Source organism: Kogia breviceps, chromosome 9 (genome assembly GCF_026419965.1).
Source record: "Kogia breviceps isolate mKogBre1 chromosome 9, mKogBre1 haplotype 1, whole genome shotgun sequence".
Classification (NCBI taxonomy): domain Eukaryota; kingdom Metazoa; phylum Chordata; class Mammalia; order Artiodactyla; family Physeteridae; genus Kogia; species Kogia breviceps.
In genome coordinates, this window is record NC_081318.1 from 48004452 (window position 1) to 48017532 (window position 13081).

A 13081-nucleotide genomic window follows, 5' to 3' on the forward strand; every position below is an offset into this window, starting at 1 on the left:
AAGGCAATTTTCTGCATTCACAATGGAGAGTCCTGGTCTAGCAGAACTTTTCCCAGTACTTCAACCTATCTGTGTCTTCCCATTGTTTCCTATTTCAAAATGACCTCCAAAACCAGCTTGCCAAAATATAGTTGAAATTTAAAATAATTTTCTCTACTGCTTTCCTTATTTATTGGGTAAAAACCAACATTCGTATAAAAGCCCCTGCAGAATCTGCCAGAATGCAAGCAAAGGAGGCTGGTTTCTCAGCTGGTGGCTGATGTCAATAGCGGCATCGCAAGGCAATAACATTTCATGTTTCCATGGCATATTCCCTCCAGGAAGCTTCCAGAACCCTCCTCAAACTCTCTGGGGAGATACAGTGAAAAGGGTCCTTAATGGACATCACCTCTCACTGACTCCCAGACATTGCTCTAAGCTGTGCTGCCAACCCCACAACATAAACAGGCAAGAGAGTTGGGCTTGATTCCACCTGAAACTACTGGGCACTTCAGAGAAAGAGAGCATAACTACCCACATGTGTGTGCTCTAAGTTCTAAACTTGTCCTTTATCCCATAAAATGAAGATCTTGGCATGAGAGCACCATGTGTGGTCATTTTCCAATGACTGGAACTTGGAGATATCCAAAGGGTCAAGTGTAGAAAAAGTCACCATCCTGTTCCAAAGGGAAAATGTCAAATTCTGATTTTAGATGATGGATGTTTCCAATTTCTTTCAAAGAGATGGGTTCTAGTACAATAGTACCAGCAGTCACCATAGTAACAGTGGGCGTCAATTGAGCACAATGTGCAGGTCCTTTACTAAACACTCCGCACACAGTACCTCATGTAAGCCTCACATCTAATCCACTTGATGGCAGCCATCAGAGGCTAAAAGAGGGTTAACCCAGCATAGCAGGCCAACTTCCTATCTCAAAGTTTAGATAAATGGAAAAACTGTGGGTTCTAGAAGAGTCATAGGGGGTTTATTTTACTCAAACGGGAAAACAAAACAAAATCGAATTCAGTCTCTGATGGTGAGCTATTTCACCAGTAATCCAAAGGCCCAGAATTCAAGTGGCTATTGTCAAAGAGAGCACCCTCTTTCCCCCTGTCTGCAATAACAATCCTGAACATCTGGTGGGCAGGATGTGGCTGGCTTACTTCCAGGGGAAAGTTATGGATGGAAATGGCCAACACTGATGTATTTCAGAGGCTGTGAGGGAAGTAGTTCAAACTAGTCAAAGTGGAAAATGATGATGACGATGATGACGGTGATGATGGTGATGATGGTGATGATGGTGATGATGATTATGGTGAGGGGATGTTGAGAATATCTTGGTGGAGAAGAAAAGCCAACAGCAGGCATGACTGCCGAGTGAGAGTTGCCTCACTGTGGGAAGGTACTGCATCCCCTGCAGGCCAGAGTGGAGGACCCCCCCCCCTACACTCACCTGGGAGCAGCCTGGGGCACTGCAGACAAATGGCCTCTCCTGCTCCAAATTCATCTTGGATTCCTCATAAATCTGAAGGGTCAGGGGGAGAGAGGAAGGAAAACAGAAATTCATGAATATCTCCTGCTTCTACCTGAGAAGGGCAATGGCTCGGAGCCCCCCTCCTATGCCAATTCCCAAATTAGATGAGAAAAACATAAACATGAACAACAGGTCCTGCCTTGCTGAAGTTTATTAGGCTCCCTGCAGTCCGAGTTCCCACTGTGTTTTCTTGAGTGCATATTTACTGCACTTTGAAGAAAAAATGCCAACAAAATGCAACCAAAAACAATGTCTACTGCAGTAGAAATTCTGCCTTGTGGGTATTATTATCAGGTAAAACCCCACCTGTGCAAGGCAAAGAGCAAGAGGAGGGTAGTTACTGGGCAATCATCAGTGTGAGGGCCAACCCTGAGCATCAGGTCAAATGATTCTCCCATGATCACCCCACTGAGCTTCAGTATGAACAAGGGACGCAAGGTAGCCCTACAGCCAGCTTAGCAAATGACCCTGGCAGTGAGCCACAGTCTTAAATTCTCTTTCAATCTCAGGCATTTGACGATGCCTCAACAAAATCTATCCAAGTTGTGCAGAGGTGACGAGAAATCAGCAAATGCAAAAAGCATTGCCTTAAATATTTCATTAATTTGGCTTTACAGGCTGATTTGAAATTAAAATCAGATTAAGGTAACCGCCCCTCTGATCTAGATAAATGTCTGGAATAAGGTAGCTTTGCAGGGAGAAACCTTGTGTTGTGATCTCAGACATATGTTAAACTATAGGGTGGTCTTTCCTTATGCAGGGGTTAGGTTCTAAGGTAAGTTCATTAGGCAAAAATTGAGCGTAATCAAATATCTTTGCAAATCTTCCCCCAAACCGATAAAAGTACAATATACATGATTGTGTAGTTACTAATCTATACAGTAACATAAAATTTTTTTTAGTATCATAAGAAGTAATATACAATTGAAGTTCCACAATTGAAATAGTTTTCTAAATCATACTTTTCTTTTTGCCAGTTTTGCAACTGAGTTTAAATAAGCTCCATGTGCTGCTGGTGGGACACGGCTTCTTTATAGAACTCAAACCTACTGTTTTGTCTCTGAAGAAAGGAAGTGCTGTGCTTCCTTAACATGCTACTTGTAGGTTATTCCAAAGGAGTCTTAAGTCACCTTCACCCTTGAGAGAGGAAACGCTGCTTCACTCATGGAATAGTTACCCTTCATCCAAGAAAACTTTATCATCTTGCAAAAAAAAAAAAAAAAAAAAACAGGGCTTCCCTGGTGGCGCAGTGGTTGAGAGTCCTCCTGCCAATGCAGGGGATGCGGGTTCGTGCCCCGGTCCGGGAGGATCCCGCATGCTGCGGAGTGGCTGGGCCCGTGAGCCATGGCCGCTGAGCCTGCACGTCCGGAGCCTGTGCCCCGCAACGGGAGAGGCCACAACAGTGAGAGGCCCGCATACCACAAAAAAAAAAAAAAAAAAAAAAAATTCTAATTTGTACGTCATTACAGCCTTCCCCCAAACACTAATACATCCACATATATTCTTTGGGAAATAGAGGCATACTTTCACTTTTCTGAAACACAAAATGAAAACACTTGCCTTAGATAACACTCCTAGTCAGATATTAAAAACAAATTTTAACATGTAAACTCTCTTCATATCACTATTCCTCAATTTTCACTAAGTAATGCCCTTTTCACTCTCCATTTGGAATGACTAGTCACCTATCAAGGCAGTAATGTAGCACAATTTTACAGTCTTTCTGTATCAGGCATATTGGCCAAACTTTTTTACTCTATTATATTTAGAAGAAGAAGGAAAAAAATACAAATATCTTCAGAAGTTTTCCACTTGCCCTTGTCTGAGGAAAGTCATGAGCAACAAAAATGACTTCTCACATCTCGTCATTCATGTGATTTTGCCATCACTTATCATAGAACATCCCCCCTCCCCGCCGTGAATGCTGACGACTTAACTTCTAAGCCTCCAAATAAAGGGTGACTTTAAAGCTGAGAAAATGATTTTGATCCAAGATAGAACAAACAGCACAGTAACTGGGTTATTCATTAATATTAAATATGCCTTGTTTTTCTAGTAAACTTTTTAAAACACTTTCCCGGAACTTGTCTGTCTCTGTGTCCATGATCTGCCTGACCATTACCAGGTCACTAAACTGCTTCATACCTCAATTTCCCCTCCTTTAAATGAGGGTATGAATATCAATCTTCAACTCCTTCATTCCTGTATCACGCCAATCAGTTAGGGAGCCATTTCCAAATTATGGAGAAAGGTCTGTGTATTTAAGTGTGTGTGTGTTTGGAGGTGGGGGGAGGTTTTGTGGACAAGTGTTACTGGAACCTCACTCTAATATTAACTATTCCTCATGTATAATAGAGAAGTTGCTATAAAGTAAGTCTTTCTTGGACATCATTTAACAATTTTGGTTGTTAACCAAAGAATGCCAATATTAGTCATATTATTAACCAATATTAAGATTACATGATGGTAAAATGGGAAAGTTCCAAGAAAGTCCCACATAAATACATGTATGGTCTACCTCTGAAAGAAGTAATTCATGATAATAATTAAATTAATGTCCAACCAATAGAAGTGGTCAAGATTGGAAGCACTACTGCTGCAGGTTAAAGGAGATTCATTAATAAGCCAAAGTGAAGAAAGAGACTGACCAAGCCTTGCCACATCACTATGAGGAGGAAGTATTTTTCTACCATAGTCACAACTCTATCCCAAACCTGAGTCCACCAAAATGCTGACTTTTCCCATAAATTCAGGCCCTTCATGGTAATAGTTTATCAATTCTGCTTAATGTCCAACATGAGCTACCTTATTTAATTATTGGTTATAATTTGCATATGAACTGCAGCAAATATCATGGAATTATATGATGCTAGTGATAGGAGACTGAACAACGTTCAGTCAGAAAAAGAATTTCAGTCATATAGAGTTACACTGTCTTATTGAGCCTTCATAGTCTGGATGCCACACTTAGAGGAATAGGATCAGTTAGACAATTACTGAGTCTGCCTTCAAATAGTTTAGAGTTCAGTTCATTATGTTCAACTGAGTTACCAGTCATTGTATTATTTTATTATTAAAACATATATGAATCTGTATCAACTTATTACATGCTATGAATCCCACGGACCAAATGTTTTGGCAACGTACTATTGGAATAAGTGTCCTAAGGTAAAATGGCAGTTGCTAAAATAAAATACGTTTCAAGTGATTAATAAGGTCTGAGTGGGTGTATATATATGTGTGAACCTCAACTGCTTTATTCTGATGCTCTGCGTTCCCACATTTAGCCCTCTATAAACAGCACACCCTTGCTCATTCCTCCTGTGTGGGTGTTGGAGATAGTTTTACTAAATAGTACCACTCTACCACACAGGCTTCACTACTTTTATCAACCAGTGTGATCTGGTCTGATGTATTAGTCAAGAGCCATGATCTCTTTTTATGGTCTATTATTATGGTTCTTTTCTAGCACATATTGTAATAATTATTCTCTCAAACAGACTTCTACTAAAGCCCTGTGTATATTCTTTTATCATCCATCACATGGGGGGCAAATTACTCAGACATGATTTTAGCCAGGCTGTTCTGCATTTGGTCCTCAGAGGTCAGGCCTCATCTTCTCATTTCCCATTCAGTTGTTTTACTAGCTGGGATGTTTTAATGAACCAGGTTTTGCTTGGCAACCGCCATAACCCAGGCTGCACTGCACAGAGCTGCCATAGTAGGCGTTCAATAAATATTTGTGGGATGGATAATGAATCCTGAATCACCACAATAAACCGTCTCAAACAGCTTGCTTTTTTTCTACTCCTAAAGCAGTGGTCCTCAAACTTTTTGGCCCACAGCCAAGTTTTCAGCAAGGCAAGAGGTTGTGCAGGCCAATAATTCCACCTGTTCCCAGTTATGACCAGAGAAGAAATCTCACCAGGTTTAATGGAAAAAAGTCAAAGTTGCTTTTGGTGAAAATAACAGTCTAGTTTTCATTAAATTTCACATGTAAATGTATTAATTCATTATGAATTCAGTCTGTTAATATTGTCATAGATGCTGAAACCACTGGAGTCCAGTCTATTAACCATGTGTGGACTGTTTATGGTTACCCAGAGAAGGCCCTTTGAGTAACACCCAGTGACCCCATATCTTTGGTTAAATACAGTAATAATTGTGGAGGGAGCTGTCTAATCATTTAAGAGTTTCTTTACAAATAGTATCATTTTTTGTTCCTCCTTTTCCAAAGCTTAGCTTCAATGTTCACTTAGAACAAATGCCTCAAGAGTCTAATTTCCCTTCAGATTTTTGGAAAACAATACAAAACCCTAACAACAAACCCTAATGGGTGTATAAAGCGAGTAGAGGTTTTTCGTAGCCGACAAGGAGATGACAGGTTTGATTTACAATTCAAACTAAACTGCCACTGGATTCAGCTGGCCTCTCAATCAGCAAGAATCTCTTTCATTGTTTAGCGTTTGACCCTACAAATTCCTCCTGGTCTAAAATGGGAAATCTTCCACAATGGTTGATGCAATCCATTCAAATGCTTTGCCAGGCATTTAGGGATATACTTGGAATTACTACTTCACGAAGGGCAAACACTGCAAAAAACAAATGCTACAAAAAACTTGGATAGTCTACACAAAATACTGTAAATGTGTATTTTAAACTTAAGAGCAACAACTGAGCCCAAAGGGAAAAAAACCTACATCATCTGCTTTGCTAGATTCAGCCAAGAGTGATGTCTCCCCATCTAAATCATAGTAAGCCATTACCGATTCTTAGTTAATAGCAAACTCCAATCTCAGTGTAATGGCCCAAATTTCCCCCACAACAGCAAACACATTCATAAAGTGATATGGGATTTGGAATAGTAAGACACTAAAAATGTTGTTTTAATCTGAAAATCTGGCATGCACTTTTATCAACACCAAAAGTTCTGGGAACTTCAAAGCCACAACTGTATATATAAATGAGCACTAATAATAATATTAATATCCTCATCAGCTCTGGTATTGTTAATCTGGACATGAATGCATTAGAGATCTGAAAGGGGCCTTGCATTTTAATAGCGATGTTAACAACCTCTGTCAGCCTTTACTGCCCTACAATGAGCGTGGAATGAGTCTTCTTGGCAGGACTCCTGTGAAGCAGATCTTCGCTACCCTGTTGAACTTATTAGACTGCAGAAAGGGTTCTAGAAGAGGAAACAGGTCCTTCCTAAAATGCCAAGGTTAGCCGACAAACATCTTGAGTTCATCACACTGTGTGAGATTCCAGATCAGTCTTACTTTGTTTCTGGAAGCAAAGGTTGTTTATTAACTAAATTAGTTAAGGGTATAGCCAATTTGTACTTCACTTTTCTGAAAAAAAAAAAAAATTTCTCTCAATGTCTTGGTCAGAAAGGCAAAGAGCCACACTCAGTAATAACCCAACACAAATTCACCAAAAGCACACATTAAAGTATTTTATTCTAAGATGCCTGAATCTACTTTAAAAGCCAGGGTGCAGGGTCATTCTCCCAACACGTGGCTAGCTATTGGAGAGGAATTATATATTTAATCTGAAGGATATGGTACCTTTCACTATTTTATTTGCTCATCTGTGATACAGAACCATTTTAGTAAAACATTATAAATAGGACCATTTATAGAGGTATTATTTTAAAAATAATTTTAAATTATTTTAAAATTCTTTAATATTATTTTAATATCATAACTTCAAACAGAAAAATAAACACCCTTGAATCTCAGTCCAAGAAAATCTTTTATTTTGTGAGTGGGTCTTACTATCCATCTCTGCATCTGTGTCTCTCTGTGTCTTTGTTTTTCTGTGTGTATCTTCTCTCTTGAAAACTCTACGTCTCTCTTTTTATATGTCTGTTTCTCTGTGTCTTTGTCTTGTTATGTATGTCTTTGTCTCTCTTTGTCTGTCTGTCTGTCTGTCTGTCTGTCTGTCTGTCTCTCTCTCTCTCTCTCTCACACACACACACACACACACACACACACACACACACACACACACACACACACTCATTTTATCAGATGTGCTCTTACTAGCTTTACTGGTAAAAAGATCTCGTAGGCTTGTTTCCTGTTTCAGTGTTATTCTTGAAGTGGGCTGCAGCTAGAATCTGAATTTCATTGGGCTATTATTATTTGCAGCTGTGTGACCTTTTTAACCCTGCTTTTAAAGTGACATTTCAGCCCTCAAGCTTGAAACGCCTTGAATGCTGCAAAGTTTTCAAACTAGAGATTTATACAGGGAACAAGACCAAGAGTGGGACTCTACCTTCTCAGCGAAAATTTCAACAGAACTTGGCGAGAATGGTGGTGTCTTGCTGGGCAGTTTACAGCCAGAACTCTTCCCCGGGAGTCCTCAGCTTTACCCAGACCACTTGCAGCTAAACATTGCCATCCCGTTCAAACCAGAATATCATTGTCCTTAAAAGATGTCCACCATTCACTGGTATCCCCAAAGTTCAGAGTCCCACAGCCTGAATCACAGAACACTTTAGGGCTGTTTCACAGGCTGCATCACGCTTAAGGGACTGTCCAAATGTCCCTTCGAACCAGGCCCATGGTTCCCAGGAGGAAGGAGTTCCAAAGAGCTTTTGTCTCTAGAAACTCACGGGGCCTTACTTCCCGGCCCTCACAGGAGAGAGTGCTGGGGGCTCACGTCCTCTCGTGTACTTTAGCAGAGGTTTGTGGTTTTATTTATGTGGCGTTTATACTGTGTATGAAAAAACATTCCAGTGGGATTGGGTTTTCATATGTTAGATTCCTCTTTCTTTTTTTTTTTTTGTTTTTGTGTTAAGTTTTCCATATGTTTCTTTGGATATGAGCCCTCTTTTCAAAGTTACTGGCTAATTTCTACTTCTGTTTCACACAATACTGTCTCACAGCTTTCCTACCTATGGGTTCAGAAGTTCAGAACATACTTGTTAAGCAACAGTGTTGGACCTTAGAGGTGTAGCGTATTAGTCTCTGCAGGGTGTGTGTCTGTGCCCGAGGCCGTATATCTGAGTCTGTGTTCCTCTTCCTGCTCCCACCTCACACAATACATTTTTGGCAGGACACACCTCATTTCAATGAAAAGTTTATTTGACATGCATGTGGTTAACAAAACACTAGCTTAGAGATTCTCAGGTTTTGAAGGAAATATTGAATGTAACAAAATTACCTGGCTTGTTTCTAATGAGACTGAACCCAACCTCAGAAGACAGGCTGAAAAGTAAACTGTTCCTTTTACCTTACTCCCAACACGAACAAACTGATGAGAAAAGAAAAAATAAAATTGTAATAAGAGGTGACCAGGGGTTCAGTTGACCTTGTCATCTGTACCTTTCCAGAAAGTCTTCCACTGCAATTTAAAATAATTGCCCCGTGAAACCCTGAGAGGAAAAACTATGATAGCAAAGAAATTAAATGCAAAACCAGGTATATTCTTCATTCTGGTCAAAAGCAGCTTGCCTTTAGAAATTGAAGAATAACTTAGCAGACGAAAGAAAAAGCTCTTTCTTTTCCTTTTTTGCTCTACTATAGTAAAATTTGACTTTAAAATTGTAACCCACTCCCAAATGGGACTACTTTGCCTCTGGATACTTCTTAAGACATTTTGAGTGCATTTGGTTTTTAAACTGTTTTCATGTAAAAAGAATATTTTTGAATATTCTGAAAAATCACAAATTTCTAGTCTTGGCTTGCTTTTCACACATTCAAATGATTTTTATTGGCTAGAACTGTTTTCTTGGTATCTTTATTCTATATAAGTATCCTTGCATCTCCAGCAACAATATATGTTTGGTCCATCTAATGTATGGGCTGAAGTAATCTTTAACAAAACATCTGAGAAGTTTCCTTCTTGTGCATGAATCAGAGCTACAAAATGTGACACTGTATATGAAACACAGTGGTGATCATGCCAGACCTCTCTGCTCTCTGCAAGGCCTGGTAAGAGGCTATTTCATCTTAGTATTAAATCTTATGATCACCATTACTGACTTACTAGTAAAAGACTTTTGAGAATGATGGTATCAAACTGAGTGTTTTTTATCTTTTACTCCAGAAGAAAGCTAGGCATTCTCAAGTCCTATCTAAAGTAGCCAGCAGTTGTGTTCAGAACTTGCCCCATCTCACTGTGTCAGTTGAATACAAGGGTAAAAATATATTCAAAGACTTGATTCAGATTCCTACCGCACTATGCGTCAAATGTCAAGCATGTGAACATTTGACAGTACTAGCAGGTCACTTAAAGGCCATGCTAAGGTAAAAATCTTAAGTCTTTTGAAGATTCTGTCATCATTCTAATAAAGTTCCCTCTGTAAATACTAGCAGGGACTCCCCTGGTGGCACAGTGGTTAAGAATCCACCTGCCAATGCAGGGGACACAGGTTTGAGCCCTGGTCCAGGAAGATCCCACATGCCGCGGAGCAACTAAGCCCGTGCACTGCAACTACTGAGCCTGTGCTCTAGAGCCCGCGAGCCACAACTACTGAGCCCGCACGCCAAGACTACTGAAGCCCGCACACCTAGAGCCCGGTGCTCCGCAACAAGAGAAGCCACCGCAATGAGAAGCCCACGCACTGCAATGAAGAGTAGCCCCCTCTCGCCACAACTAGAGAAAGCCCCCGCACAGCAACGCAGCCCCAACGCAGCCCCCAAAAAAATCCAAAAAAAAAAATGTATATATATCTTAAATACTAGAAGAACGCACATTTTCATCGGCTTTACTTGAGAAGGCACAATTTCCTTGCATGGCCCAGCAAGAAGATTTGGAAATATGTCAAACCAGTTTTTAGTTGCTACTGTTTCTGGGAGTCACCACTGTCATTTAATAGGTGGGGTCAGGGGTACGAAATATTCTGTGACATGCAGAATGGTCAGCCCTGTGCAATACCACAGTTTCCCGACCCAACAGCTAATACCGCAGATTTTGCAAGAATAATCACAGTATTAGTCCCACTGCTTACTGATTTAGAGGTAAAAAGCAGATAAGAGTAAGAAAATAGTAAGAGTGAGACAATGAAAACAAAGTCAGCACACAGCAGAGGAAATGAAAATAAGAGACTAAACACATACCCACCTCTTTATACTTTGCACACAGCTCTGGAAAACACAGGCAAAGTTAAGCCTAGGATGAGGCTAGATTCAATGCCAATAAAAACTTTATGAATATTCAAAAAAGTATGTGAAATTATCATTCCCTTTCAATGTGAAGGAGGGCTGGGGACTGTTGCCAAAATTTAACTAAGCATAAGCATACGCTTTCAATCCATAGCGGAGACAGATGAGTAAACTAGAGTAGACTTTTTTAAGTGAATTACCTCGTTTGGCTACCTACAGCCCCACTCTCCAGTTCACCTACCACAACGTTCTAAGCGGTGTTGACGCAACGGTAGCGAAAGAAAGCCTTGGCCCAAGGTGGAAACGGCCCTTGTTCAGATGCCCTGTCACTCCTGATAACTGCCTTGCTTATTTTATATTATTGCCGAGGACAGTGCCACCAAAAGGACCATGCTTTGTTTGAATTTGGTTTTCTTTTCCTTTTAGAACTTAAGCGGAGAATGTCACAAGATTTCAAATTGTTTTTATGTTACTGGTACCATCAGTCATCAGCTCATAGAATACTTATTAGGGGAACACTGGCCCCCTAGCCCTAACCAACTTCAAAACTTACTAATAGGCATATATATATATATATATATATATATACACACAAAAAAAAATACATACATATATAAACACACATACATACACACACACACACACATATATATATACACATTTAATTTTTTTTCTCTTTCAGCCTAAGTTTTCTTATTGATAGGTTGTGGTGTGTATGCGTGACACACATTAACACACATTACAGAGATTATTTCATCTCTATAAACTAGCTCAAGTCTCAAAACCGATGCCTAGTCCTAAACGTAAGCCAGAGGAGGCTACTGAGCTCCAAGGAGGTATAAGAAGAAAACCCGGGTCTGCCTCGCAGCCCAAGTTCACCACAGTTAAGGATCATTAAGCTTGTATATATATATATATATATATATTTTTTTTTTTTTTTTTTTTTGCGGTACGCGGGCCTCTCACTGTCGTGGCCTCTCCCGGTGCAGAGCACAGGCTCCGGACGCACAGGCTCAGCGGCCATGGCTCAGGGGCCCAGCCGCTCCATGGCATGTGGGATCTTCCTGGACCAGGGCACGAACCCGTGTCCCCTGCATCGGCAGGCGGACTCTCAACCACTGTGCCACCAGGGAAGCCCCTTAAGCTTGTATTTTAAAAGTGCAGAAATCAGATGTATTTCTGAGAATCACTAAGTCATCTCCACAGACTAGAAAAGTCCTTCATGTCTTTCTCAACTTCCTATTAAACAAAAGAGCCACTCACTAAAGCCTATAAACCCACTGAAACATACTGGAAAAAAGGACACAGAAAGAAAAGGCCTTTTCCTTGAACCACCACCCACGAGAGGTTACACTGTACCAGACTCCAATTCATCAAAAGGTCCTAGCTATTAACAAACAAACGAGAGGCCAGCTCCTTCTCTCCCCAGGGCTCGGCCCCCAGACAACAGCTCCATTTTTCAGTCAACACTCCCAGTCAGCACCGAAAGGGAGAGGGACTTTATTGAATGGCCCTGCTCCCCCAAACCTAGGACCTTTCCCTCAGCTTGACTGTGGTCTCTCTACTCAGGAGGTGGAGGTCAGGCCCTAGGAAATACCCTGAACCTGGACTCTTCCGAGAGGAAAAGTGAAAGCAGGCAGGGGCACGAAGCACCCAGAGGGGATGTGGAAGGAGGCCGGTCAGACATTTCCATTGAAAGGCTGGGTAAAGGGGAAGCGAAGAGCCCCCCAAGCCCACATGGGTGAATTACAGCTGTTCAACGAGCCAATTCTAGGATCTTCATAGGGCACTGTTCAGGAGCAGCTTCAGGGAGAGTGACCTGTGGACAGTGATTGATTACCTGTCACCCAGGACTTGTTCCAAAGTGATTCAACCTCGGCATGCACTGGGACAGGATCAGAAACCGAGGACACTGGTCTCATTCCTTCATTTCTTCCTCACACAGTCACCGGGCACCTACCAAGCATTAAGCTCCATGCTAGGAACAGGAAGGCTCCAAAAAATAGCCCCTGCCCTTTGAGCAGTGACCATCCAGTAGGGAGGTGAGGCATGTACAGATGTCTATGGTGGAAGGTAGAATTTTAAAGGCCATAAAGTAGTTTTAGCAAAGTGCTATAAGAGATCAGGGGCCATGAGAAAATAAGCCTGTTTTATTAACTACATCAAATACCACATAATCTCCTTTCACAGCTAAACATTTCTCACAATCAGCTATCAGTTCAAGGAACAAACACACATACACCTTGAAGGGATCTTTTAATTGTACTAGAAGTAAGGTTTTTATGTTTGTTTTAATTTAGGCTTTATTTTATTTTTAATTCTGATAAATAAGACTACATTATCTGCAATAAGCTTAATGCTGTGTCCAGGGGACCAGATTTTATGTTAGAAAATCAATAATTGAATCTCAGCTCCCTTGCTTACTAGTGTGTGATCTTGGGCAAATTACTT

The 13081-nt window shown here is 40.8% G+C and overlaps 1 protein-coding gene across 18 annotated transcripts in view; it reads right to left on the reverse strand.

The window, feature by feature from the left end:
- Positions 1–13081, reverse strand: part of CREB5 (cAMP responsive element binding protein 5) — a 416039-nt gene that overhangs the window by 340946 nt on the left and 62012 nt on the right. For all 18 annotated transcript variants that reach the window (XM_067042425.1, XM_067042419.1, XM_067042426.1 and 15 more), the window contains exon 2: positions 1434–1505. In XM_067042425.1, the coding sequence (XP_066898526.1) occupies positions 1434–1487 (54 nt within the window). In that variant the 5' untranslated portion in view covers positions 1488–1505. The remainder of the gene's footprint in view (positions 1–1433; positions 1506–13081) is intronic.